The sequence below is a fragment of the Scyliorhinus torazame genome, chromosome 1 (assembly GCF_047496885.1).
Source record: "Scyliorhinus torazame isolate Kashiwa2021f chromosome 1, sScyTor2.1, whole genome shotgun sequence".
In the NCBI taxonomy this organism is placed as follows: Eukaryota; Metazoa; Chordata; class Chondrichthyes; order Carcharhiniformes; family Scyliorhinidae; genus Scyliorhinus; species Scyliorhinus torazame.
In genome coordinates this window covers 108,386,563-108,414,472 of record NC_092707.1, presented here as the reverse complement: position 1 = coordinate 108,414,472, position 27,910 = coordinate 108,386,563, and the positions used below count along the sequence as shown (strand labels likewise).

The window sequence follows — 27,910 nt, the reverse complement described above, 5'->3', positions numbered from 1 at the left end:
GTCCATCTCGATCCCCTCCGGAGATCCACAGCATCGCAGGTGTCAGCCTTCAGCCAATACGATTCACTCCATGTGATATCAAGAAACGGCTGAAGGCACTGTATACTGCAAAGGTTCTGGGCCCTGGCAATAGTACTGAAGACCTGTGCTCCAAAACGTGCTGCACCCTTAGCCAAACTGTTCCAGTACAGCTACAACACTGACATCTACCCGGCAATGTGGAAGATTACCCAGGTGAGTCCTGTACACAAGAAACAGGACAATTCCAACCCAGTCAATTACCACCTTATCAGTCTTATTCTTCATCATCAGCCTTGGTTCAAACATTGGCAAAAGAGCTGAACTAGATGAGGTGAGAGTGACTGTCCTTGACATCAAGGCAGCATTTGACTGGGTATGGCATCATGGAGCTCTAGCTAAAGTGGAGTCAGTGGAAATCGGGGGGAAAGCTGTCTCCGCTGGTTGGAGTCATACCTGGCACAAAGGAAAGATGGTTGTGGTGGTGGTTGGAGGTTAATCATCTCAGCTCCAGGACATCACTGCAGGAGTTCATCAGGATAATGTCCCAGGCCCAATCATCTTCAGCTTCTTCAAGAATGACCTCTCTTCCATTATAAGGTCAGAAGTGGGATGTTTGCGGATGACTGCACAATGTTTAGCACCATTCGTAACTCCTTAGGTAATGAAGCAGTCCATGTCCAAATGCAGCAAACCTGGACAATTGTGCTGACAAGTGGCAAGTTACATTTGCTCCACACAAATGCCAGGCAATGACCATCTCCTACCAGACAGGATCTAACCATCTCCTCATGACATTCAATGGCATTACCATCACAGAATCCCGCACAATCAACATCCTGGGGGTTACCATAAACTGAACTGGACCAGCCATCTTAATACTGTGGCTACCAGAGCAGGTCAAAAGCTGGGAATCTTATGGCAAGAACTCACCCCCGACACCGCCACCCCCACCTCCCCGGCCCCAAAAGCCTATCCACCATCTACAAGGCACAAGTCAGGAGTGAGATGGATTTCTATCCACTTACTCGGATGACAACACTCACCATCCAGGACAAAGCAGCCTGCTTGATCGCCACCCCTTTCACTAACATTCCGTCCCTCCACCACCGGCGGTCAATGGCAACAGTATTTACCATCTGCAAGATGCACTGCAGGAACACGCCATGGTTCCTTAGGTAGCACCTCCCAAACCGCCGACCACTACCATCTAGAAGGACAAGGGAAGCAGGTACCTGGGAACCCCACCGCATGGAGGTTCCCCTCCAAGTTGCTCACCACCCCAATTTGGAAATATATCGCCGTTCCTTCACTGTCGCTGGATCAAAATCCTGGAGCTCCCTCCCTAACAGCGCCGTGGGTGTACCTGCACCTCAAAGACTGCATCGGTTCAAGAAGGCAACTCACCACCACCTTGTGGAGGGCAACTAGGGATGGATAATAAATGCTGGCCTAACCAGTGACACTCTCATCCCATAAATGCATAAAAGGAAACGCTGTTCCCCTTGGTTGAAGGGTCAGTCACAAGGGGGCATAGTTTTAGGGTGAGGGGCAAGGGATTCCGAAGGAATTTGAGAAAACAAAATTTCACTTGGCGGATGGTGGGAATCTGGAGTGCGCTGCCGGGGAAGATAGCAGAGACTGGAAACCTCCCAACCTTCAATAAGCACTTCGATGAGCACTTGAAACACCATCACACTCAAGGATATGGGACAGGTGCTGGTAAGTGGGATTAGCACGAGATTAGAGGTCGTTATTGTCGGTGAAGACTCAATCGGCTGATGGGCCTTTTCTGCGCTGTATGACTCTGACTCTTTGGGCCTCTTGTTGTCGAGATCCTGCCACCAGCCTGGTCAGGCAAGTTTGTGACTGCAGTTAAAATGTCCCAGTGAACTCATTTGAATCATGTTGAGGTGCAATGGGAAGTTGGCACCATTGGAAACAGGCCAGTACTCACCCAGCCCCTCTTCAATCCATGACCTTTCTTGATTGACAGGCCCATCATCCCCCAGCAAACAACCGGCCATCAGTGTGGGTGGGAAGCAAGATAAAGAAATACTAACAAGGTGTTCCTGTTAAATTCAGCGGGGTCCCACATTCCAGGGATTTCTGTGTGCTCTCCCTCCTCCATTCCTGTATTACTGAGGGCTTTTCTCTCAACATGATTGTGTAGTCGGAAAGGGAGAGCAGACTCCACTTTAATTAGGTTCAAACACTATGGGCGGGATTCTCCAATCCCGCGGCCATGTTCTGGCGCCAGCCACTCCGGCGTCAACGGTCCCTGATATTGAGGAATGCTCCCCTTTCTAGGGGGCTAGGTTGGCGCCGGAGTGGCCGCCGCAGCTCCAGCCGGCGCGGAACGGCCGGCGGCGTGAGTTCCTGCATGCGCGCTACGGCCGACGTTATTCCGCACATGCACTTGGGTTCCCATCTCCACACCGGCCCCTGGGCAATATGGCGGAGCCCTACAGGGGCCTGGCGTGGAGGAACATAGGCCCCCACGGAACCAACACGCCCGCCGATCGGTAGGCCCCGATCGCGGACAAGGCCACCATGCCCCCCCCCCGGGGGTCGGACCCCGCCCCCCGCTCCAGGACAGCCCCCCCAGACACACCTTCCAGGTCCTGCTGTGTGGGGCCTGAGTAATCCACGCCGGCGGGACTCGGCCGAACTCGGCGGCCACTTGGCCCCTCGTGGCCTGGAGAATCGCGGGGGGCCCGCTTTCAACGGCCCCCGGCCGATGTGGCAGCGATCCCACGGGCGCCCGAGAATCGCCGCCGGAAAATAGGTAAGCCGGTGTCTGGGCTGCGGGGCGCGATTCTCGCGTCCCCTGGGGATTGTCCGACCCGGTGCGGGGTTGGAGAATCCCCGGCCTATTTTTCTCTGGATTTTGTCATGAGCCTTTCTACTCCTTTGCTCTTTGTTCATCTAATTTGTTTAAGTAACAGGAAGAGACCTCACCTCTTTCCATACTCCCTTTTCTACTTGCCTGATAGTAAATTAAAAGTAGGTGTTTTTGAAGTTATATTTTTGTGCAGGAGCAATTACTTGACAGGCACCTTGGAAAATTGAAATGAATCAGTCTTGCAGCTCCAAACTATTGGAACATCTCCACAGCACCAATTTTCTCAGCTACTCTGAAAATAATGTACTGACCTATTTTCTTCCTTGAGGTCTGACTATATAGCACCATTCAATTGAAAGCTGCCAAGGCAGAATATAAAATGAGCGCCTAAGCAATTTTTTTAAAAATCGCTTATTATCACAAGTAGGCTTCAAATGAAGTTACTGTGAAAAGCCCCTGGTCGCCACATTCCGGCGCCTGTTCGGGGAGGCTGGTACGGGAATTAGGGAGTTAATCGCCTCTAAATATGGAGGTTTAATTGGCCCAAAGCTTTGATATATCCACTGCAGCAAGAGGCTCTCTTATTCCTTGTGAAGTGAAGCAAAGGCAAAGAGTCAAAACAATAACAGAAGACTCTGGACAATCTCAGCATCTGTGAAGTGAGAAGGAAGCTAATGTTTTGAGTCTGGACAATGAGTTCCTCATCTCAAGGCAATCTCGCTTACCACCTCCAGCATGTAACAGAACAGTGTGTAAAGGTTACAGCATGTCTCATTTTTGACATGCTGTAACTTAGAAAAGGAGAGGACAAATTGTGATTCCTGCAACAGAGATTTATTACCTCACATATTGCGATCCGTCCCCTCCTGATACAGTATGGTGTCAGTGATGTCTGTCACTCTCCACTGGTTCACCCCAGGCATCATTCTTCAGGTGTTTTACAGATGTGAGTGACAGTTTATTGCATATTTCCTAATCTGGATATTGTGTAAATGACTCCATGTTTAGCAACAGTAAAAAACATTTTCCTTTTAACTGCTAAAAGATGCAAATTCTTCATTGAGTCTGAACAGAAAATGCTAGAAATAGGTAATAAACATCTCTGCTTCTGAGAGGGCGAGCAAGTGGGTGTGAGTGAATGAGAGGGCGAGCGAATGGGTGTGAATGAGAGAGCGAGCGAGTGGGTGTGGGTGAATGAGAGAGCGAGCGAGTGGGTGTGAATGAGAGAGCGAGCAAGTGGGTGTGGGTGAATGAGAGTGCGAGCGAGTGGGTGTGAATGAGAGAGCGAGCGAGTGGGTGTGAATGAGAGAGCGAGCGAGTGGGTGTGAGTGAATGAGAGAGCGAGCGAATGGGTGTGAATGAGAGAGCGAGCGAGTGGGTGTGAGTGAATGAGAGAGCGAGTGAGTGGGTGTGAATGAGAGAGCGAGGAAGTGGGTGGGTGTGAATGAGAGAGCGAGCGAGTGGGTGTGAGTGAATGAGAGCGAGTGAGTGGGTGTGAATGAGAGAGCGAGCAAGTGGGTGTGGGTGAATGAGAGAGCGAGCGAGTGGGTGTGAGTGAATGAGAGAGCGAGCGAGTGGGTGTGAGTGAATGAGAGAGCGAGCGAGTGGGTGTGAATGAGAGAGAGAGCGAGTGGGTGCAGATGAAGGAGAGAGTGAGCGAGTGGGTGCGGGTGAAGGAGAGAGTGAGCGAGAGAGTGTGCGGGTGAAGAAGAGAGTGAGCGAGAGAGTGCGAGTGAAGGAGAGAGTGAGCGAGAGAGAGTGCGGGTGAAGGAGAGAGTGAGCGAGAGTGCGGGTGAAGGAGAGTGTGAGCGAGAGAGTGCGGGTGAAGGAGAGAGTGAGCGAGAGAGTGTGCGGGTAAAGGAGAGATTGAGCGAGAGAGTGCGAGTGAAGGAGAGATTGAGCGAGAGAGAGTGCGGGTGAAGGAGAGAGTGAGCGAGAGGGTGCAGCTGAAGGAGACAGTGAGCGAGAGTGCGGGTGAAGGAGAGAGTGAGCGAGAGAGTGCAGGTGAAGGAGTGAGTGCGGGTGAAGGAGAGAGTGAGCGAGAGAGTGCGGGTGAAGGAGAGAGTGAGCGAGAGAGTGCACGTGAAGGAGAGAGTGAGCGAGAGAGAGTGCGGGTGAAGGAGAGAGTGAGCGAGTGGGTACAGGTGAAGGAGAGAGTGAGCGAGAGTATGGCTGAAGGAGAGAGTAAGCGAGAGTGCGGGTGAAGCAGAGGGTGGGCGAGTGGGTGCAGGTGAAGGAGAGAGTGAGCGAGAGTGCGGGTGAAGGAGAGAGTGAGCGAGAGTGCGGGTGAAGGAGAGAGTGAGCGAGAGAGTGCAGGTGAAGGAGAGAGTGTGCGAGTGGATGCAGGTGAAGGAGAGAGTGAGCGAGAGTGCGGATGAAGGAGAGAGTGAGCGAGAGAGTGCGGGAGAAGGAGAGAGTGAGCGAGGGTGCGGGTGAAGGAGAGAGTGAGCGAGAGAGTGCAGGTGAAGGAGAGAGTGAGCGAGTGGATGCAGGTGAAGGAGAGAGTGAGCGAGTGGGTGCAGGTGAAGGAGAGAGTGAGCGAGTGGGTGCAGGTGAAGGAGAGAGTGAGCGAGGGTGCGGGTGAAGGAGAGAGTGAGCGAGAGAGTGCAGGTGAAGGAGAGAGTGAGTGAGAGAGAGTGCGGGTGAAGGAGAGAGTGAGCGAGAGAGTGCGGAAGAAGGAGAGAGTGAGCGAGAGTGTGCATGTGATGGAGAGAGAGTGCGGGTGAAGGAGAGAGTGAGCGAGAGAGTGCAGGTGAAGGAGATAGTGAGCGAGAGAGAGTGCGGGTGAAGGAGAGAGTGAGCGAGAGAGGTGTTTTACAGCTGTGAGTGACAGTTTATTCACTGTGCCACACCTAATTGCACATTTCCTTATCTGGATATTGTGTAAATGACTCCATGTTTAGCAACAGTAAAAAACATTTTCCTTTTAACTGCTAAAAGATGCAAATTCTTCATTGAGTCTGAACAGAAAATGCTAGAAATAGGTAATAAACATCTCTGCTTCTGAGAGGGCGAGCAAGTGGGTGTGAGTGAATGAGAGAGCGAGCGAATGGGTGTGAATGAGAGAGCGAGCGAGTGGGTGTGAGTGAATGAGAGGGCGAGCGAATGGGTGTGAATGAGAGAGCGAGTAGTGGGTGTGAATGAGAGAGCGAGTGAGTGGGTGTGAATGAGAGAGCGAGCAAGTGGGTGTGGGTGAATGAGAGTGCGAGCGGGTGGGTGTGAATGAGAGAGCGAGCGAGTGAGTGTGAGTGAATGAGAGGGCGAGCAAGTGGGTGTGGGTGAATGAGAGAGCGAGCGAATGGGTGTGAATGAGAGAGCGAGCGAGTGGGTGTGGGTGAATGAGAGAGCGAGTGAGTGTGTGTGAATGAGAGAGCGAGCAGGTGGGTGTGGGTGAATGAGAGAGCGAGCGAGTGGGTGTGAATGAGAGAGCGAGCGAGTGAGTGTGAGTGAATGAGAGAGCGAGTGAGTGGGTGTGAATGAGAGAGCGAGCAAGTGGGTGTGGGTGAATGAGAGTGCGAGCGAGTGGGTGTGAATGAGAGAGCGAGCAAGTGGGTGTGAGTGAATGAGAGAGCGAGCGAATGGGTGTGAATGAGAGAGCGTGCGAGTGGGTGTGAGTGAATGAGAGAGCGAGTGAGTGGGTGTGAATGAGAGAGCGAGGAAGTGGGTGTGGGTGAATGAGAGAGCGAGCGAGTGGGTGTGAGTGAATGAGAGAGCGAGCGAGTGGGTGTGAATGAGAGAGCGAGCGAGTGGGTGCAGGTGAAGGAGAGAGTGAGCGAGTGGGTGCGGGTGAAGGAGAGAGTGAGCGAGGGTGCGGGTGAAGGAGAGAGTGAGCGAGGGAGTGCAGGTGAAGGAGAGAGTGAGCGAGAGAGAGTGCGGGTGAAGGAGAGAGTGAGCGAGAGTGTGCATGTGAAGGAGAGAGTGCGGGTGAAGGAGAGAGTGAGCGAGAGCGTGCAGGTGAAGGAGATAGTGAGCGAGAGAGAGTGCGGGTGAAGGAGAGAGTGAGCGAGAGAGTGCGGGTGAAGGAGAGAGTGAGCGAGAGTGTGCATGTGAAGGAGAGAGAGTGCGGGTGAAGGAGAGAGTGGACTTCCGGGTGCGGCGATGACCAGCTGAGTCGCACGTTTCGGCAGCTCCCGGTGAAACGGACTTTTGGGCTCTTGATAGGAGCCCCAACGGCAATTTTGACGGCTAAAAACACTGTGCGGTAAACCAGAAGGGAATCCCCCCTGGACACGGATGAAAAAAGGAGGAGAAAGTGGCCGGATTGCAGTGGATCCTTTAGAACAGCGGCAAGGAAGGCAAGCAAAAACCAAGATGGCGTCGGAAGGTGGCAGTTTAACATGGGGCCCTGAACAACAAGAGTTCTTGAAATGCTGTGTGGAAGAGCTCAAAAAGGAAATGAAGAAAGAGCTGTTGGCCCCGATATTACAGGCGATTGAAGGGCTAAAGGAGGAACAAAAAACCCAGGAGCGGGAGCTTCGGATCGTGAAGGCAAAGGCAGCCGAGAATGAGGATGACATACAGGGCCTGGTGGTGAAGACGGAGACGCAGGAGGCACATCAGAAACGATGTGTGGAAAGGTTGGAGGCACTGGAGAATAACGCAAGGAGGAACAACCTGAGGATTCTTGGTCTTCCTGAAGGTGTGGAGGGAGCGGACGTCGGGGCATATGTGAGCACGATGCTGCACTCGTTAATGGGAGCGGAGGCCCCGGCGGGTCCGTTGGAGGTGGAGGGAGCATACCGAGTGATGGCGCGAGGGCCGAGAGCAGGAGAAATTCCCAGAGCCATAGTGGTGAGATTCCTCCGTTTTAAGGATAGAGAAATGGTCCTTAGATGGGCAAAGAAAACTCGGAGCAGTAAATGGGAGAACGCGGTGATCCGCGTTTATCAAGACTGGAGTGCGGAGGTGGCGAGAAGGAGGGCGAGCTTTAATCGGGCCAAGGCGGTGCTTCATAAAAAGAAGATAAAATTTGGAATGCTGCAACCGGCAAGACTGTGGGTCACATATCGAGGGAGGCACCACTACTTTGAGACGGCGGATGAAGCGTGGACTTTTATTGTGGAAGAAAAACTGGAATGAGCGGGTTATTAAAAAGAACGTTTGAACAAAGTGGTGGGGCGAATGTGGGGTCAAAGAGGGGGGTTAAAAAGGGGGGAAAGAGGAGTTTTATGTACTAATCCTGCGATGTGGTAACTTTTCTCTCTCCCACAGGTGGTGATGGGGGGAGGAGGGGAGGTGGAGGAGATGGGGCGTTGGCCATTGGGGGCGGGGCCGAGGGAGAGGCGCGGGCTTGGTTCCCGCGCTATGATAATCATGGCGGGAATAGAGAAGCAGGAAAGAGGGGGCGTCGCACGGTGCGAGCCGAGGTCACGGGGGGAAGCCGAGGTCGGCCAGAGTTTGCTGACTTCTGGGAGCAACATGGGGGGAGTAATTACGCTAGCGGGGGATCTAGCGGGGGGGGGGTGGGAGGGGAGAATTACTGGGTTGCTGCTGCTGGGGAGAGGGGGGAGCTGGTATGGGAGGGGATGGGCGGGGGGGGCACCGCCTGGGGGAGATACAGCTGCGTGGGAACCGGGTGAGGAGCTGGAAAAAGGTGATGGCTAATCGACAAGGGGGGGGGGTAGGAAGCCCCCCAACCCGGCTGATCACGTGGAACGTGAGAGGGCTGAACGGGCCGATAAAGAGGGCACGGGTACTCGCACACCTTAAGAAACTTAAGGCAGATGTGGTTATGTTACAGGAAACGCACCTGAAACTGATAGACCAGGTTAGGCTACGCAAAGGATGGGTGGGGCAGGTGTTCCATTCGGGGCTAGATGCGAAAAACAGGGGGGTGGCTATATTAGTGGGGAAGCGGGTAATGTTCGAGGCAAAGACTATAGTGGCGGATAACGGGGGCAGATACGTGATGGTGAGTGGCAAACTACAGGGGGGAGACGGTGGTTTTGGTAAACGTATATGCCCCGAACTGGGATGATGCCAATTTTATGAGGCGGATGCTAGGACGCATTCCGGACCTAGAGATGGGAAAGCTGATAATGGGGGGAGATTTTAATACGGTGTTGGAACCAGGGCTGGATAGGTCGAAGTCCAGGACTGGAAGGAGGCCGGCAGCAGCCAAGGTACTTAAAGATTTTATGGAGCAGATGGGAGGTGTAGACCCGTGGAGATTTAGCAGACCTAGGAGTAAGGAGTTCTCGTTTTTCTCCTATGTCCATAAAGTCTACTCGCGAATAGACTTTTTTGTGCTGGGAAGGGCGTTGATCCCGAAGGTGAGGGGAACGGAGCATACGGCTATAGTCATTTCGGATCACGCTCCACACTGGGTAGACTTGGAGATAGGGGAGGAAACAGGAGGGCGCCCACCCTGGAGAATGGACATGGGACTAATGGCAGATGAGGGGGTGTGTCTAAGGGTGAGGGGGTGCATTGAAAAGTACTTGGAACTCAATGATAATGGGGAGGTCCAGGTGGGAGTGGTCTGGGAGGCGTTGAAGGCGGTGGTTAGAGGGGAGCTGATATCAATAAGGGCACATAAAGGGAAGCAGGAGAGTAAGGAACGGGAGCGCTTGCTGCAAGAACTTTTGAGGGTGGACAGACAATATGCGGAAGTACCGGAGGAGGGACTGTACAGGGAAAGGCAAAGGCTACATGTAGAATTTGACTTGCTGACTACGGGCACTGCAGAGGCACAATGGAGGAAGGCACAGGGTGTACAGTACGAATATGGGGAGAAAGCGAGCAGGTTGCTGGCACACCAATTGAGGAAAAGGGGAGCAGCGAGGGAAATAGGGGGAGTGAGGGATGAGGAAGGAGAGATGGAGCGGGGAGCGGAGAGAGTGAATGGAGTGTTCAAGACATTTTATAAAAAATTATATGAAGCTCAACCCCCGGATGGGAGGGAGAGAATGATGGGCTTCTTGGATCGGCTGGAATTTCCCAAGGTGGAAGAGCAGGAAAGGGTGGGACTGGGAGCACAGATCGAGGTAGAAGAAGTGGTGAAAGGAATGAGGAGCATGCAGGCGGGAAAGGCCCCGGGACCGGATGGATTCCCAGTCGAATTCTATAGAAAATATGTGGACTTGCTCGCCCCGGTATTGACGAGGACCTTTAATGAGGCAAAGGAAAGGGGACAACTGCCCCCGACTATGTCTGAAGCAACGATATCGCTTCTCTTAAAGAAGGAAAAGGACCCGCTACAATGCGGGTCCTATAGACCTATTTCCCTCCTAAATGTAGATGCCAAGATCCTGGCCAAGGTAATGGCAATGAGAATAGAGGAATGTGTCCCGGGGGTGGTCCACGAGGACCAAACTGGGTTTGTGAAGGGGAGACAGCTGAACACGAATATACGGAGGCTGTTAGGGGTAATGATGATTGCCCCACCAGAGTGGGAAACGGAGATAGTAGTGGCAATGGATGCCGAGAAAGCATTTGATAGAGTGGAGTGGGATTATTTGTGGGAGGTGTTGAGGAGATTTGGTTTTGGAGAGGGGTATGTTAGATGGGTGCAGCTGTTGTATAGGGCCCCAATGGCGAGCGTGGTCACGAATGGACGGGGATCTGCATATTTTCGGCTCCATAGAGGGACAAGGCAGGGATGCCCTCTGTCCCCATTATTGTTTGCACTGGCGATTGAGCCCCTGGCGATAGCGTTGAGGGGTTCCAAGAAGTGGAGGGGAGTACTTAGAGGAGGAGAAGAACACCGGGTATCTTTGTATGCGGACGATTTGCTACTATACGTGGCAGACCCGGCGGAGGGGATGCCAGAAATAATGCGGATACTTGGGGAGTTTGGGGATTTTTCAGGGTATAAATTGAACATGGGGAAAAGTGAGTTGTTTGTGGTGCATCCAGGGGAGCAGAGTAGAGAAATAGAGGACCTACCGTTGAGGAAGGTAACAAGGGACTTTCGTTACCTGGGGATCCAGATAGCCAAGAATTGGGGCACATTGCATAGGTTAAATTTAACGCGGTTGGTGGAACAAATGGAGGAGGATTTCAAGAGATGGGATATGGTATCCCTGTCACTGGCAGGGAGGGTGCAGGCGGTTAAGATGGTGGTCCTCCCGAGATTCCTCTTTGTGTTTCAGTGCCTCCCGGTGGTGATCACGAAGGCTTTTTTAAAAAGGATTGAAAAGAGCATCATGGGTTTTGTGTGGGCCGGGAAGACCCCGAGAGTGAGGAAGGGATTCTTACAGCGTAGCAGGGATAGGGGGGGGCTGGCACTACCGAGCCTAAGTGAGTATTATTGGGCCGCTAATATTTCAATGGTGAGTAAGTGGATGGGAGAGGAGGAGGGAGCGGCGTGGAAGAGATTAGAGAGGGAGTCCTGTAGGGGGACTAGCCTACAGGCTATGGTGACAGCCCCATTGCCGTTCTCACCGAGGAACTACACCACAAGCCCGGTGGTGGTGGCTACACTGAAGATTTGGGGACAGTGGAGACGGCATAGGGGAAAGACTGGAGCCTTGGGGGGGTCTCCGATAAGAAACAACCATAGGTTTGCCCCGGGGGGAATGGATGGGGGATATGGAATGTGGCAAAGAGCAGGAATAACGCAACTGAAAGATCTGTTTGTGGATGGGAAGTTCGCGAGTCTGGGAGCGCTGACCGAGAAATATGGGTTGCCCCAAGGGAATGCATTCAGGTATATGCAACTGAGGGCTTTTGCGAGGCAACAGGTGAGGGAATTCCCGCAGCTCCCGACACAAGAGGTGCAGGACAGAGTGATCTCAAAGACATGGGTGGGGGATGGTAAGGTGTCAGATATATATAGGGAAATGAGGGACGAAGGGGAGACTATGGTAGATGAACTAAAAGGGAAATGGGAAGAAGAGCTGGGGAGGAGATCGAGGAGGGGCTGTGGGCAGATGCCCTAAGCAGGGTAAACTCGTCATCCTCGTGTGCCAGGCTAAGCCTGATTCAGTTTAAGGTATTACACAGGGCGCATATGACTGGAGCACGGCTCAGTAAATTTTTTGGGGTGGAGGATAGGTGTGCGAGGTGCTCGAGAAGCCCAGCGAATCATACCCATATGTTTTGGTCATGCTCGGCACTACAGGGGTTTTGGATGGGGGTGACAAAGGTGCTTTCAAAAGTAGTGGGGGTCCGGGTCGAACCAAACCGGGGGTTGGCTATATTTGGGGTTGCACAAGAGCCGGGAGTGCAGGAGGCGAGAGAGGCCGATGTTTTGGCCTTTGCGTCCCTAGTAGCCCGGCGCAGGATATTGCTAATGTGGAAAGAAGCCAAGCCCCCGGGGGTGGAGACCTGGATAAATGACATGGCGGGGCTTATAAAGCTAGAGCGGATTAAGTTCGTCCTAAGGGGGTCGGCTCAAGGGTTCACCAGGCGGTGGCAACCGTTCGTCGAATACCTCGCAGAAAGATAGATGGAATGGAAAAAAGAAGGCAGCAGCAGCAGCCCAGGATCTGGTGGGGGGGGGGGGGGGGAGGAACCAGAAGGACTCTCAGGGTTGTTAATATATACTGTATAATATGTATAGGTCGTTGCTACAGATAATTATATCTTGGACTGTTAAATTATATTTTTGGAGAGTGTTACTTGTGATAAGGCAGTTGCCAATTAGGGTTAGTTTTCATTTTTGTTATTTATTATTTATTCATTTTTTGTTTATAAAATAGGTCATTGCTATTTGTGTTGTTATAATATTGTGTAAAGGATGCACAATGTACTATGTTGGTTGTCCAAAAATTTTCAATAAAATATTTATTAAAAAAAAGAAGGAGAGAGTGAGCGAGAGTGTGCATGTGAAGGAGCGAGAGTGCGGGTGAAGGAGAGAGTGAGCGAGAGAGTGCGGGTGAAGGAGAGAGTGAGCGAGAGAGTGCGGGTGAATGAGAGAGTGAGCGAGAGAGAGTACGGGTGAAGGAGAGAGTGGGCGAGAGAGTGCGGGTAAAGGAGAGAGTGAGCGAGAGAGTGCGGGTGAAGGAGAGAGTGAGCGAGAGAGTGCGGGTGAAGGAGAGAGTGAGCAAGAGCGTGCGGGTGAAGGAGGGAGTGAGCGGGTGGGTGTGGGTGAAGGAGGGAGGGTGTGGAAGGGTGGGGGTGAAGGAGGGAGTGAGCAGGTGGGTGGGGGTGAAGGAGGGAGTGAGTGGATGGGTGGGGGTGAAGGAGGGAGTGAGCAGGTGGGTGGGGGTGAAGGAGGGAGGGAGTGAGGGTGAAGGAGGGAGGGTGTGGATGGGTGGCGGTGAAGGAGGGAGTGAGTGGGTGGGTGTGGGTGAAGGAGGGAATGAGCGGATGGGTGTGGGTGAAGGAGGGAGTGAGTGGGTGGGTGGCGTGAAGGAGGGAGTGAGTGGGTGGGTGGGGTGAAGGAGGGAGTGAGCGGGTGGGTGTGGGTGAAGGAGGGAGGGTGTGGGTGGGTGTGGGTGAAGGAGGGAGTGAGTGGGTGGGTGTAGGTGAAGGAGGGAGTGAGCGGGTGGGTGTGAGTGAAGGAGGGAGTGAGTGGGTGGGTGGGGTGAAGGAGGGAGTGAGTGGGTGGGTGGGGTGAAGGAGGGAGTGAGTGGGTGGGTGTGGGTGAAGGAGGGAGTGGGTGGGTGGGGTGAAGGAGGAGTGAGTGGGTGGGTGGGGGTGAAGAAGGGATGGTGTGGGTGGGTGGGGGTGAAGGAGGGAGTGAGGGGGTGGGCCTGGGTGAAGGAGGGAGTCAGCGGGTAGGTGTGGGTGAAGGAGGGAGTGAGCGGGTAGGTGTGGGTGAAGGAGGGAGTGTGTGGATGGGTGTGGGTGAAGGAGGGAGTGTGTGGATGGGTGTGGGTGAGGGAGGGAGGGTGTGAAGGAGAGAGGGTGTGGATGGGTGAGGGAGGGAGTGAGTGGGTGGGTGGGGGTGAAGGAGGGAGTGAGCGAGAGTGTGCGGGTGATGGAGGGAGGGTGTGGATGGGTGGGGTGAAGGAGAGAGTGAGCGAAAGAGTGCGGGTGAAGGAGAGAGTGAGCGAGAGAGTGCGGGTGATGGAGGGAGGCTGTGGATGGGTGGGGTGAAGGAGGGAAGGTGTGGATGGGTGGGGTGAAGGAGAGAGTGCGGGTGAAGGAGAGAGTGAGCAAGAGAGTGCGGGTGATGGAGGGAGGCTGTGGATGGGTGGGGGTGTTGACTAATGCATTTGACATCATTTCATTTTCCACTGTTGTTTTCACATTTTCAATTTTAAAACTGCTCCTAGTGATAATAGTGACCCGAAGCAATCAGATTGTCATCAATACCCAATCCTGAATATCCATCGGGGAAAGATCGAAGCCTGTCCTCCTTATCCAACCTGATCCACACGTGAATGTAATTCCAGGTCCACAACCTTGATTATGAACTGCCTCCTGAATTGGCTTAACAAACCACTCAGCTGTACAGGGCAAGAGGGATGGGCAATACATTGCAGCAACACCCACATATCAAGAATGTGTTTTTCAGAAGCCTGGTGAAGTCAGTGTCTGCACTCCACAGTTGCACAATCAAACTGTTTGGGATCACCAATTAGGTATACCCAGGAAATGGCTGCCAGTGCCTTTGGGATTGTATCCCAGCAAGATTCAGCATCATCAAGGAGAGGGAATCGGATGGCTATTAGCAAACATAACGTATCCATCTGTGTATTTCACAGTTACTCAGACAATTTTATAATCCCTGTCTTGGAAAGAAACACTACTTCCATTCATTTCCCATACTTCACTCTGATTGAGGTCATTAAAATGTGCATCCAGTGCATTGAGTAGAAAAGCTCTTGTAACTCCTATGTGTCAGCAATCCAGCCGATAAATTATCCCTGAATGTGGCATGACCAAACGGTGTGTGTAATTTTGTTTTGATGAGACTGAGTTAAGTAGGCTGTTTTGGTAAGAGTGCACGATCTTATAATAACCCAACCGAGGGCAAAAGAGACGCGCAGAAAGGAATTATTGCTCCTGTTTCGGGGTGAAGCGGTCAAGGTGGAACACAAAGCCTTTCTGTTTATACATGGTCAACATTGCCACACCAGCCAACTTCATCCCCAGTCTCAGCTCATCTGCTGTTGAAACTCATTGGGCGCGATTCTCTGCTCCCGCGACTAAGTGCCCACGCCGTTGCAAACACCGTCGAGGTTCACGACAGCGCGAAACGGCCCCGATCTCTACCGATTCAGGGCCCGAAAATGGGCTAGGATCGGGGCCGCGAGAAACTCGGGGGGGCGTGTCACTAAAGCAGCGTGGTTAGCGTGCGCCGGGCATTGGCGCCGCATAAAAGAGGCGCCACGTCATCCGCCACCTAACTGGCGTTAACCGCGCATGCGCGGTTTGGCCGGCGCCAACCCGCACCAGCGTGGTTGCCGTCCTCCCCGAGGCCGCCCCGCAAGAAGATGTTGGATGGATCTTGTGGAGGAAAGGAGGTCCTCCTTCAGAGAGGCCGGCCCGCCGATCGGTGGGCACCGATCGCGGGCCAGACCCCTTTTGAGTCCTACCCCAGTGAAAGAACCCCCCTCGCACCCCCACAGGCCGCCCCCCTAGCGTTCCTGCGCTATTCCCGCTGGCAGCAACCAGGTGTGGATGGCGCCGGCGGGAAGCCGTCGTTTTGGGCAGGCCGCTCGGTCCATCCGGGCCTGAGAATAGAGGGGGTGACGGAGAATCGCCATTTTGGGTGTCTCGGGCGATTCACCGGACTGTGCCGCGCAGAACTAGATAGTGCCGATCTCGCCGCTTGAGTGCTTCGCGGGAGGGCGTCGGACTGGCGTCGCATGAAAAAATGACACCCCAGGCGATTCTCCCAAACGGCGCGGCATCGGGGAATCGCGCCCATTATGTTTTGAGTGAGTGATAGTTTTTAAGGGTTAGTGAGAGGGTTCAATGCAGTCAACAGGTTTTTAATTTGTTACAGGTGAAGTTCGCAACCCATCTGCAGAATCCGGTGAAGTGACCGCAAAGGAATGCACAGTTAGATACAAAACAAATACAGATTTATTTCTCATGCAGCAATCTCTCCACTCCCCAAAGGGTCACCGTGGTCGGGGTTTTATGCTGACAGGCTTCCCTTGTTAAGGGGGAGCCCCACCCCGTTTATCAGGAATGTTCATATTCCGAGGTGGTTACTGGGGAACAGATGGTGCACACCCCGTAACCCCTGAGGGGGTCCTAACACCCCTCCCAACCCCTGCCAAAGTCTGAAGAAACGTCCCATGTCCATCAGCTATAGTGAAGGACTCTTGGTCTGTGTAGCCTGGGGGCAATGTTCAGTCGTCAACTGAGCAGGGCCGGAGGATGTATACCGCACCGGGAACCAAGGTTTCTGTGCGGAGCGTCTGGGCTGGACCGGCATGGCCGACTCGGCCGCAAATGGCGGTCTGTCAAAGTCTGGCCGTCCATTTGGGAATCTGAAACAGGATTAGACTCTGACAGGCCGGCATCAGGCGAAACACCACACCTGGAATCCAGTGGCGGCATCACCGGAATTGCGGACGCAAACAGCATCCCAGGCGAGATGCCAGGGATGCCTGCCCGTGTCCGATTCGGATCGGTCTTGACTGCAGCAGATTTTCTCCCTGATGTCCAGGAAGCTCCACTTCAACCTCGCCGCCAGTGTAGAATCCAACAAAGTCCATTGTGCGGGATCGCACAGTTGGATACAAGATGAACACACATTTATTTCTCATGCAGCAATCTCTCCTCTGCCCGAAGCGTCTCCTGGCCTGTACCCAGGTCAGGATTTTTATACTGAGAGGCTCCTCTTATTAAGAGAGAAGCCCCGCACCATTTATCGGGGAAGTTCGTATTCTAAGGTGGTCAAGGGGAAACAGGTGGTGCACATCCCGTGACTTCCGCAGGGGTCATTACGGCATGATTTCATATGAGACAATTCATCTCATTGAGTACTTTTTCCTATAGCACACATTTTCTTAGGAATCGTAAACTAAGGAAAACTGTGAATAACTTTGAAATTTTAAAAACTACTCTCAGTAATGATTATCCAGGGGGTGGCGCAGTGGTTAGCACTGCTGCCTCACGGCACGGATGACACTGGTTTGATTCCGGCCCCGGGTCACTGTCCTTGTGCAGTTTTCACATTCTTCCTATGTCTGCGTGGGTCCCACCCCCACAACCCAAAGATGTGCAGGGTAGGTGGATTGGCCACGCTAAATTGCCCCTTAATTGGAATATTTTTTTCAAATGATTACCATGAAATCACTGTTGATTGTCACAAAAACCCATCTGGTTCACTAATGTCCTTTAGGGAAGGAAATTTGTGTCCTTACCTGGTCTGGTCTGTATGTGACTCCAGACCCTCAGCAATGGCGTTGACTCTTAACAGCCCTCTGAAATGGTCCAGCAAACCCCTCAGTTGTATCAAATGTGCTGCAAAGGATTTAAAAAAAAAAAAAAAATTTTAAATAATTTTTATTGAAGGTTTTCATAAAATATCAATAACAAAATGAGAAAGAAAAAAGAACCCAACAGGGTTAAGTACAAAACACAATCTAAAAATGCAACCCCCCCAAACCCCTCCCCCCCCGTACCTAAATAATAAATTAACATTAACACCCCGACTTAAGACAACAGGTGTATACACCCCCTCAGACCCTCCAGTGTAAATAACATAAACAAAAATAAAGTAAACCCCCCCCACCCCCCGAGCTGCTGCTGCCATTGACCAATGTCTAACGTTCTGCCAGAAAGTCTAAGAACGGTTGCCACCGCCTAAAGAACCCTTGTACCGACCCTCTCAAGGCGAATTTCACCCTCTCCAATTTAATGAACACTGCCATATCGCTGCTCCAGGATTCCACGCTTGGGGGCCTCGTATCTTTCCACTGAAGGAGAATCCTTCGCCGGGCTACCAGGGACGCAAAGGCCAGAATTCCGGCCTCTTTCGCCTCCTGCACTCCCGGCTCCTCTGCCACCCCAAATATTGCGAGCCCCCAGCCCGGTTTGACCCTGGATCCTACCACCCTCGACACCGTCCTCGCTACGCCCTTCCAAAATTCCTCCAGCGCTGGGCATGCCCAGAACATATGGGTGTGATTTGCTGGGCTCCCTGAGCACCTAGCACACTTGTCCTCACCCCCAAAGAACCTGCTCATCCTTGTCCCGGTCATGTGTGCCCTGTGCAGCACCTTAAACTGTATGAGGCTGAGCCTCGCGCATGAAGAGGAAGAGTTTACCCTCCCTAGGGCATCTGCCCACGTCCCCTCTTCGATCTCCTCTCCCAACTCCTCCTCCCACTTACCTTTCAACTCCACCACCGAGGCCTCCTCCTCCTCCTGCATCACCTGGTAAGTTTCCGAGATCTTCCCCACTCCCACCCACCCCCTCGAGAGCACCCTGTCCTGTACTGTGTGTGGCAGTAGCCGCGGGAATTCCACCACCTGCCGTCTGGCAAACGCCCTTACCTGTAAGTACCTGAAGGTGTTCCCCGGGGGAGCCCGTACTTCTCCTCCAGCTCACCCAAGCTCGCGAACTTCCCGTCCACAAACAGGTCCCCCTTGTGCTGCAAAGGATGATCCACATTGACTTCAAGAAGGGGGTTCAGTACCATCAAAGGCAATTAGCGATGGGCAATAAATGGTGACCGAGCCAGCGACACCCACCTCCTCTAAATGAATTAAACAAAAAGTGGAGACTGACAATTGTCAATGGACAATCATCATGGCCCAATTACATCCTCCTGCTCAATGGCACGGTAGATTAGTGCTTTACATTGTCATGGTTTCAGACATTTTCATGTTGAGGTTACAGTTGATAAAATATGGTACATGAGGAACTATTTCAGTGGCTCAATGTCTTTCAGCCATTTGACTTTTGACCTGAACTGAAAGGTACAAACCTAAAACAGAAGCAAAATACTGTCGCTGCCGGAAATCTGAAATAAACAACAACTGAGGAACCCACTCAGCAGCCCAGGTGACATCTGGGCATCTGGACAGTCCAAATATGTGCAGGGTAAGTGGATTGGCCATGCTAAAATTGCCCTTAGTGTCCAAAGATGTGCAGGTTAAATGTGGTAATGGGGATAGGGCAGGGGAGTAAGCCTAGGTCGGGTGCTCTTTCAGAGGGTTGGTGCAGACTTGATGGTCTTGGTTCTGCACTGTAGAGAATTCTGTGATTCTATGAAAATTTAGTTATTGTTTCAGGTTGATCAGCTATTAACCTAGTCCTTAATACATTCTTGGTTTTTTTTTCTTCCCTGTTTTTCGTTCCCCATACCGTGCTCCCTGCCTTTTTCTGCAGCTTGCACGAAAATATAACATGGTTGTGGTGTCCCCAATCTTGGAGCGAGATGAGGTTCATGGAGGGACACTGTGGAACACTGCGGTAGTGATTTCTAACTCTGGCAACATAATTGGCAAGACCAGGAAGAACCACATTCCCAGGGTTGGAGATTTTAATGAGGTAAGAAAACAGAGCTCAATGAGTATTTCTATCAATAAGCCTAAGGAGAATTGCACTGATGAACTATTCTGTCTGTACCCTGGTGTATTTGGCTCATCAAAATAGAAACGTTGGCCGGAATCTTCTGCCCGCCTTCAGCAGGGCCAGTGAGCCAGTGAAACCTCCTTTCACAGCAGCAGGACAGGAAGATTGTACCAGCGTGAAGGGCTGTGTAGCACCGTCAATATGACGCGAGGCAGGTTGAGGTAATGTCAATTGAAGGCTTTATTAAGCCGAACTTTATCCCCAGCAGTGTGGTTACAGAATGCAACTGCTGAGGGAAATGGAGGGAAAAACTGAGTTCTTATACCGGCATTTCTGGGTGGAGTCCAGTAGGTGGCAGATCCTATCAGGACCTGGCATCCCTCCACCAATAGCCTGTCGACACGTGGTGTACCGTATTACCCCTAATACATACCACCACATTCACCCCTTGATGAAAAAAAACCGGGCGGGATGGTGGTTCGCATGGTTGTAGGGGTTTATAGAGTCAGTACTGTGCCGTAACTTTGAACAAAACACAAAATTATCGCTTCAACTGGGCCAGCGGGCCAAACAGGGTCGGCATGATGCCATAACTATAACAAGACACAATAACTGAAAACTGGGCCAACGGACCAAACAGAATCGGCATGATGCCGTAACTATAACAAGACACAATAACTGAAAACGTTGAGAGTTAAAGTGATTCGATGAGCCGGATGGGCGCCCTGGTCGTCCTCTCCAATCGTCTCGGGTGTGATGGTGATGGCGCTGGCTCGAGTCCCGTCGACTCTGGGAGCGTAGCGCTGTCCCCTGTGTCCTTACTCCTGGGCGGGTCTGGGAGGAGAACCGAACCCCCCGGGAAGGGGGTGGCTGCGGGATGAACCGGTGGGAGTGAGGAGGTGGTGATTGGCGTTGGGGGGGTGTGGGTAGCTCCGGCGGGCGCCAGATCGCGCAGGGAGACCGTGTCTTGTCGCCCATCGGGGTACTCCACATAGGCGTATTGCGGGTTGGCGTGAAGGAGATGCACCCGTTCCACCAACGGATCTGACTTGTGCGCCCGCACATGTTTCCGGAGCAGAATGGGTCCCGGAGCTGCTAGCCAGGTCGGAAGTGGCGTTCCAGAGGAGGACTTCCTAGGAAAGAGGAGGAGGCGCTCGTGAGGCGTTTGATTCGTGGTGGTGCACAGCAGGGACCGGATAGAGTGAAGGGCATCCGGGAGGACTTCCTGCCAGCGGGAAATTGGGAGGCTCCGAGACCGGAGGGCCAGCAGGACGGCCTTCCAGACCGTTCCATTCTCCCTTTCTACCTGCCCGTTCCCCCGGGAGTTGTAACTGGTCGTCCTGCTCGAGGCTATGGCCTTGCTGAGCAGGAATTGACGCAGTTCGTCACTCATAAAGGAGGACCCCCTGTCGCTATGGATATAGTCGGGGAAATCGAACAGTGTAAAAATGGTACCGAGGGCTTTAATGACCGTGAACGCGGTCATGTCGGGGCAGGGGATGGCGAAAGGGAAACGGGAGTATTCGTCAACGACGTTCAGGAAGTAAGCATTGCGATCGGTGGAGGGGAGGGGGCCTTTGAAATCCAAACTGAGGCGTTCAAAGGGTCAAGAGGCCTTAACCAGGTGCGCTCTATCTGGCCTGAAAAAGTGCGGTTTGCACTCAGCGCACATCTGGCAGTTTCTGGTGACTGTTCGGACGTCCTCGACGGAGTAAGGGAGGTTGCGGGCCTTAAGGAAGTGGTAGAAACGAGTGACCCCCCGGGTAGCAGAGGTCCTCGTGGAGGGCTTGTAGACGGTCCACTTGTACATTGGCACATGTGCTGCGAGATAGGGCATCGGATGGCTCGTTTAGCTTTCCGGGACGATACAAGATCTCATAATTGAAGGTGGAGAGTTCGATCCTCCTCCGCAAGATATTGTCGTTCTTGATCTTGCCCCGCTGTGCATTATCGAACATGAAGGCAACTGACCGTTGGTCAGTGAGGAGAGTGAATCTCCTACCGGCCAGGTAATGCCTCCAGTGTCGCACAGGTTCCACTATTGCTTGTGCCTCCTTTTCCACTGAGGAGTGGCGGATTTCTGAAGCGTGGAGGGTTCGGGAGAAGAAGGCCACGGGTCTGCCTGCTTGGTTAAGGGCGGCCGCCAGAGCTACATCCGATGCGTCGCTCTCGACCTGGAAGGGGAGGGACTCGTCGATGGCGCGCATCGTGGCCTTTGCGATATCCGTTTTGATGCGGCTAAAGGCCTGGCATGCCTCTGTCGTCAGGGGAAAAGTAGTGGACTGGATTAGTGCACGGGCCTTGTCTGCGTACTGGGGGACCCACTGGGCGTAATAGGAAAAGAAGCCCAGGCAACGTTTCAGGGCTTTGGCACAGTGGGGGAGAGGGAACTCCATGAGGGGGCGCATGCGTTCAGGGTCGGGGCCTATCACTCCATTACGTACTACGTAGCCCAGGATGGCTAGACGATCGGTGCGGAACACGCATTTTTCTTTGTTGTAAGTGAGGTTCAGGGCGTGAGCGATCTGGAGGAATTTTTGGAGGTTGGCGTCGTGGTCCTGCTTGTCGTGGCTGCAGATGGTGACGTTGTCGAGATACGGGAACGTGGCCCATAAATCGTGCTGGTCAACCATTCGGTCCATCTCTCATTGGAAGACCGAGACTCCGTTCGTGACGCCGAATGGAACCCTTAAAAAGTGGTATAACCGCCCGTCTGCTTCGAAGACAGTATAGTTGCGGTCACCGGGACGGATGGGGAGCTGGTGGTAGGCGGACTTGAGGTCCACGGTGGAAAAGACCTTGTACTGTGCAATCCGATTGACCATGTCGGATATGCGGGGGAGAGGGTACGCATCTAGCTGAGTGTACCTGTTGATGGTCTGACTATAGTCGATGACCATCCTCTGTTTCTCCCCGGTCTTAACAACTACCACCTGGGCTCTCCAGGGACTGTTGCTAGCCTGGATGATGCCTTCCTTCAGCAGCCTCTGGACTTCGGACCGGATAAATGCTCGGTCCTGGTCGCTGTACCGTCTGCTCCTTGTGGCGACGGGTTTGCAATCCGGTGTGTGGTACGCAAACAAGGAAGGCGGTTCAACCTTGAGGGTCGCGAGGCTGCAGACAGTCAGTGGGGGTATAGGGCCGCCAAATTTAAATGTTAAACTCTGGAGGTTGCATTGGAAGTCCAACCCTAGGAGTGTGGGCGCACAGAGATGGGGGAGGACATACAGCTGGTAATTTCGGAACTCCCTCCCCTGCACCGTTAGGTTAGCGATGCAGAACCCCGTGATCTGAACGGAGTGGGATCCCGCCGCCAGGAAAATTTTCTGGGTGCTTGGCCGAATTACGAGGGAACAGCGCCTTACCGTGTCCGGATGAATGAAGCTCTCCGTGCTCCCAGAGTCGATAAGACACGGCGTCTCGTAGCCATTCACTCGGACTGTAGTGGTTGCGGTCTGGAGTGTCCAGGGTCGCGACTGGTCGAGGGTCGTCGAAGCCAGACGTGGTTGTTGAAGTTGAGCATCGTAATCAGGCAGTATGTGGCCGTCTGTGTCGGGGTCCTTCAGCCAAGATGGCAGCGTCCACGGATCGAGCGCGGTCGGGGGTGGACAAAATGGCGGCGCCCATCTATCCCTCGTGGCGTCCGGGTTCCAAAATGGCGGCGTCCGTTGGTCACACGTGGATCGCTGGGTCTGTGGTCCCGTTTCCTCCCCGGAGATAGCGGCGACCCCGCGGGACTTGCACACCGTCGCGTAGTGGCCTTTCTTCCCGCAGCTTTTGCAGGTAGCCGCGCGGGCCGGGCATCGCTGCCGAGGGTGTTTCGGCTGGCCGCAAAAATAGCAGCGGGGCCCCCCCGGTTGGTCTGGTGTTTTGGCCGCGCAGGTTTGCGGGGGTGGGGGGGGTGTCGGAGAGTCGACCGCAGCGGGGGTCCACGGAGCCCAAGGGGCTGTAGTGCGGTCGGGGGCGTAGGCGCGGGCATTACGCAAGGCCATATCGAGGGATGCCGCCAGGGCCCGAGCTTCTGTAAGTCCCAGAGATTCTTTCTCCAGAAGCCTCTGGCGGATCTGGGAAGAGGCCAAACCTGCCACATACGCATCGCGGACCAGGAGCTCTGTGTGTTCACTCGCTGTTACCGCCGGGCAGTTGCAGGTTCGACCCAGGATCTGCAGGGGGTTATAAAACTCGTCCAGCGATTCCCCCGGAAATTGCCGTCGTGTGGCGAGCTGGTAGCGAGCAAAAACCTGGTTGGCGGGCCGGATGTAGATATCCTTCAGCGCGGCGATGGCACCGGTGAAACCGTCCTCGTCCTCGATAAGGGAGTAGACGTCAGGACTCACCCTGGAATAGAGGACCTGCATCTTTTGTTCGTCAGTCGGTGTGCCGGGGGCCGTTCGGAGGTAGCCCTCAAAGCATGCCATCCAGTGTTTGAAGATAGAGGCCGAGTTAGCTGCTTGGGGTGCGATGCGCAGGCACTCCGGGGTGATTCGGAGCTCCATGTTCCCACGTCGTTTTCTTCAATTTAAATTCTGCTTAATAAATTGTAGCACCGTCAATATGACGCGAAGCAGGTTGAGGTAATGTCAATTGAAGGCTTTATTAAGCCGAACTTTATCCCCAGCAGTGTGGTTACAGAATGCAACTGCTGAGGGAAATGGAGGGAAAAACTGAGTTCTTATACCGGCATTTCTGGGTGGAGTCCAGTAGGTGGCAGATCCTATCAGGACCTGGCATCCCTCCACCAATAGCCTGTCGACACGTGGTGTACCGTATTACCCCTAATACATACCACCACAGGCTGGAAAGTTTGTTCTTGCAGTTATAGCAAAATTGTGCTGCCTGCTTACCTCAATGGGGTAAAATGCACCCCCATCACATGGACATGATCTAAACCGAACAGCGGTCTCCCAACTTCAATCTCTGCCTCCTTGAACCACTGCAGTCCATGTGGTGTAGGTACACCCACAGTGCTGTTAGGGAGGGAGTTCCAGGATTTTGTTTTCCCAGCGACAGTGATGGAACAGTGATATATTTCCGAGTCAGGATGGCGAGTGACTTGGAGGGGAACTTCCGGGTGGCGATGTTTCCAGGTATCTGCTGTCCTTTTCCTGAGTGGTAGAGGCCACAGGTATGGAGGATGTTGTCGAACGGAGCCTTGGTGACTTGCTGCATCTTGTAGATGGTACACACTGCTGCCACTGTGCGTCGATATTTGTGGAAAGGGTGACAATCAAGCGAGGCTGCTTTGTCCTGGATGTTTTTTATTCATCTTTATTGTCACAAGTAGGCTTACATTATCACGGCAATGAAGTTACTGTGAAAAGCCCCTACTCGCCACATTCCCGCGCCTGTTCAGGTACACGGAGGGAGAATTCAGAATGTCCAAATTACCTAACAGCACGTCTTTCGGGAGTTGTGGGAGGAAACGGGAGCACCCGGAGGAAACCCACACAGACACGGGGAGAACGTGCAGACTCCGGTCATAGAGTCATAGAGTGTTGAGCTTCTCGAATGTTGTTGGAGCTGCACTCATCCAGGCAAGTGGATAGTATTCCATCACACTCCTGACTTGTGCCTTGTAGGTGGTGGACAGGCTTTGGGGACTCATCGCAGGATTCCCAGCCTCTGACCTGCTCTGGTAACCACAGTGTTTATTTGGCTAGTCAATTTCAGTTTCTGATGATCCCTTTCCTTTCTCTGTGAAGCTTGAAGGGAAAAGCCAGGGAGATTATTAATGTGTTTTTCCCTCTGTTGCAAACCTATTCTTGTTGTCTCAGTCTGCCTTACAGGTGAAGTGGTAGAAGAATATGGTTATTTAATTCAAGAGCTGGGGCCCAGTTGGTTGAAAGCACAGCCACTGGTAATGGGGTGAAAAGAGGGGAAATGCAAAGGGGAATCGGAAAAATTGAGAGCTCGTGGCTGAGTTTTGCGGAGCTGGAGGAGCTGACAGAGTTAGGAAAGAGCGGCGCATGAGAGGAATGTAAACAGGAGCATGAGAACTTTAACTCGGTGGCACGGGGACCAGAAGCCAGTGTAGGTGAAGAAACGTAACAGTGAAGGTGAGCAGAACGTGAAGTGGGATAATTAGGGCTCAGCTGTGGCTTTCAAACTGCTTGGTACTCAAATTCATTAGACTGGGGAGCGTTCTTGATCAATGAATAAACCTACTGAGACATTTGTGAACTCGCATTGTTTGGACATTTATTATATCGCACCTTTTAACAGACTGATTATAGTAAATGTCATCCGTGAAATATCTGTACCGTGACGTGACTGAGCCCAGAGGCAAAAGCAATTATCACCCAGACACCTAGAATGAACATTTGTCTATCTTAAGTCTAACGGGGCTCTAAATATAGGATAACGAATAGCTGGCAGCGAGGCAGCAGCCTGTCATTTCCAAGTGCGTCACTCCTGCACTTTATTAACATTGGCAAATTTACTGAATTGAATTCCTGCCTAATCTGTTTATTTTATGTATGATGCAATGCCGTTTGTATAAATAACAAGCAGCAGTCACGTCGAGTGCACTGGAAGGTAACTGAGGTGGGGAAGGAGAATACAAAGTAAAGCAATGCAGAGTTTGCTTCAGCAGATTGCTGAGAGACAGTCTGTAAACAATATACTCAACTATAAAAATTATGTATTTGTTCATGCCTTTTCCAAATCATTTTGAACACTCCCTGTTATGAGAACACTGATACTTTGTTAGGTTTTCTCTGGCTCTTACTCCTATTACTATCTGCTAATCTTTATTATTGTAACAAGTAGACTTACATTAACACTACATTCTGGCGCCTGTTCGAGTACACAGAGGGAAAATTCAGAATGTCCAATTCACCTAACAAGCACGTCTATCAGGACTTGTGGGAGGAAACCGGAGCACCCGGAGGAAACCCATCCAGACACTGGGAGAAAGTACAGACTCCATACAAACAGTGACCCAGGCAGGATATCGAACTCATGTCCCTGGAGCTGTGCGGCAGCAGTGCTAACTACCGTGCCACCCTGGTCGGATTTGGGAAAGGCTGTGGAGGTAGGAGTGGAGTCACAGGCGGCAGTTTTCTGCTGTCTGCTGGCCTGCCGGCATTCAGCCATGTTGCCATATTGGTTAATGAAAGTCTGCCATTGTCCTTCTGCTTAAAGGATAACAACGTACTATTGTAGTGTGGTCGTCACCACTGATGTATATATTAGGTGATTTATGGTAAGGCCCTGTACTACAGGTACAGGGGTAGTTCCCTGCCTGCTGGCTCCGCCCAGTAGGCGGAGTATAAATATGTGTGCTCCCCATACAGCAGCCATTTCACCAGCTGCTGTAGGAGGCCACATATCTTAGTGTAATAGCTTCAGTTGCATTCCAGTCTCGTCTTTGTGTAATTGATCGAGCATCAATTTATTACACTAAAGTTTTCAGAAGATGGACCTCCGCATCAAGCCGGATCGCCTGCAGCTGGATCCTCAATCAGGCAACGCCAAAAAGGACTTTGAACATTGGCTAGCCTGTTTCGAAGCTTACATCAGGTCTGCACCAGACCCAATTCCGGAAGCTCAGAAGATTCAGATCCTCTACACGCGGCTGAGCTCCAACGTCTTTCCGCTCATCCAGAACGCGCCGAACTACGACGAAGTCATGGCGCTATTGAAAGAAAACTATGCTCAGTGGACTAACACGTTTTTCGCCGGACACATCCTCTCCACGCGCAGTCAACTCCCTGGTGAGTCAGTAGAAGACTTCTGGCGTGCTCTAATTCCCCTAGTCAGAGACAGTGACTGTCAGGCAGTCACAGCCACGGAACACTCGAACTTGCTTATAAGGGACACTTCTGTTACGGGGATAGGATCAGATTACATCCGCCAACGCCTTTTAGAAGGGGCCACGCTCGACCTCGCGGCAACCAAAAGGCTTGCGCTATCGCTGAAGGTCGCCTCGCGCAACATCCAGGCCTACACCCCCGGCCGCCCGGCCCACCCCTCCTACGCATCGTGGACTCCGCAGACGGCCGCCCCATCAGGGACCCCACTCAGCCAACTCCACGCCTGTGCCGCGCGGCAACCAACCAACCCCGGGGGCCCCAAATGTTACTTCTGTGGGCAGCCAAAACACTCCCGACAATGCTTCCCGGCCTGGAGCGCCCTTTGCAAGGCCTGCGGCAAGAAGGGGCACTTTGCGGCAGTCTGCCAGGCCTGCTCAGTCGCCGCTATTGTTCCGACCCCCCCCCCCGTACGGCCAGTGGGCGCCGCCATCTTCCCCTCCTCGAACCACATGCGTCCCGTGGGTGCCGCCATCTTGTTCAACCCCCACCACGTGCGACCCGTGGGTGCCGCCATCTTACCAGGACCCATGCTCCCCGGGCACCCCATCGTCTGCCACCATCGACGATCAGCCGCGTCTCGCCTCGGTCACGATTGACCAGGCTCGCCCACACAACCAAGCTACCGCCATTACAAACGTGAAAATCGGTGGGCACGAGATCTCCTGCCTGCTGGACTCCGGGAGCACCGAAAGCTTCATTCATCCCGATATGGTAAGGCGCTGCTCCCTCGCGGTACACCCCGCCAATCTGAGAATCTCCCTGGCCTCCGGGTCCCACTCCGTGGCGATCCGGGGGTACTGCAAAGCCACTCTCACTGTCCAGGGCGTGGAGTTTACCGGCTTCCGCCTCAACGTCCTCC

General features: G+C 52.9%; 1 protein-coding gene across 1 annotated transcript in view; it reads left to right on the top strand.

Annotated features, from left to right (window-relative positions):
* Positions 1–27,910, top strand: part of upb1 (ureidopropionase, beta) — a 286,897-nt gene that overhangs the window by 150,799 nt on the left and 108,188 nt on the right. Inside the window, exon 5 of the mRNA XM_072499643.1 lies at positions 19,052–19,213. Coding sequence (XP_072355744.1) covers positions 19,052–19,213 — 162 coding nt within the window. The remainder of the gene's footprint in view (positions 1–19,051; positions 19,214–27,910) is intronic.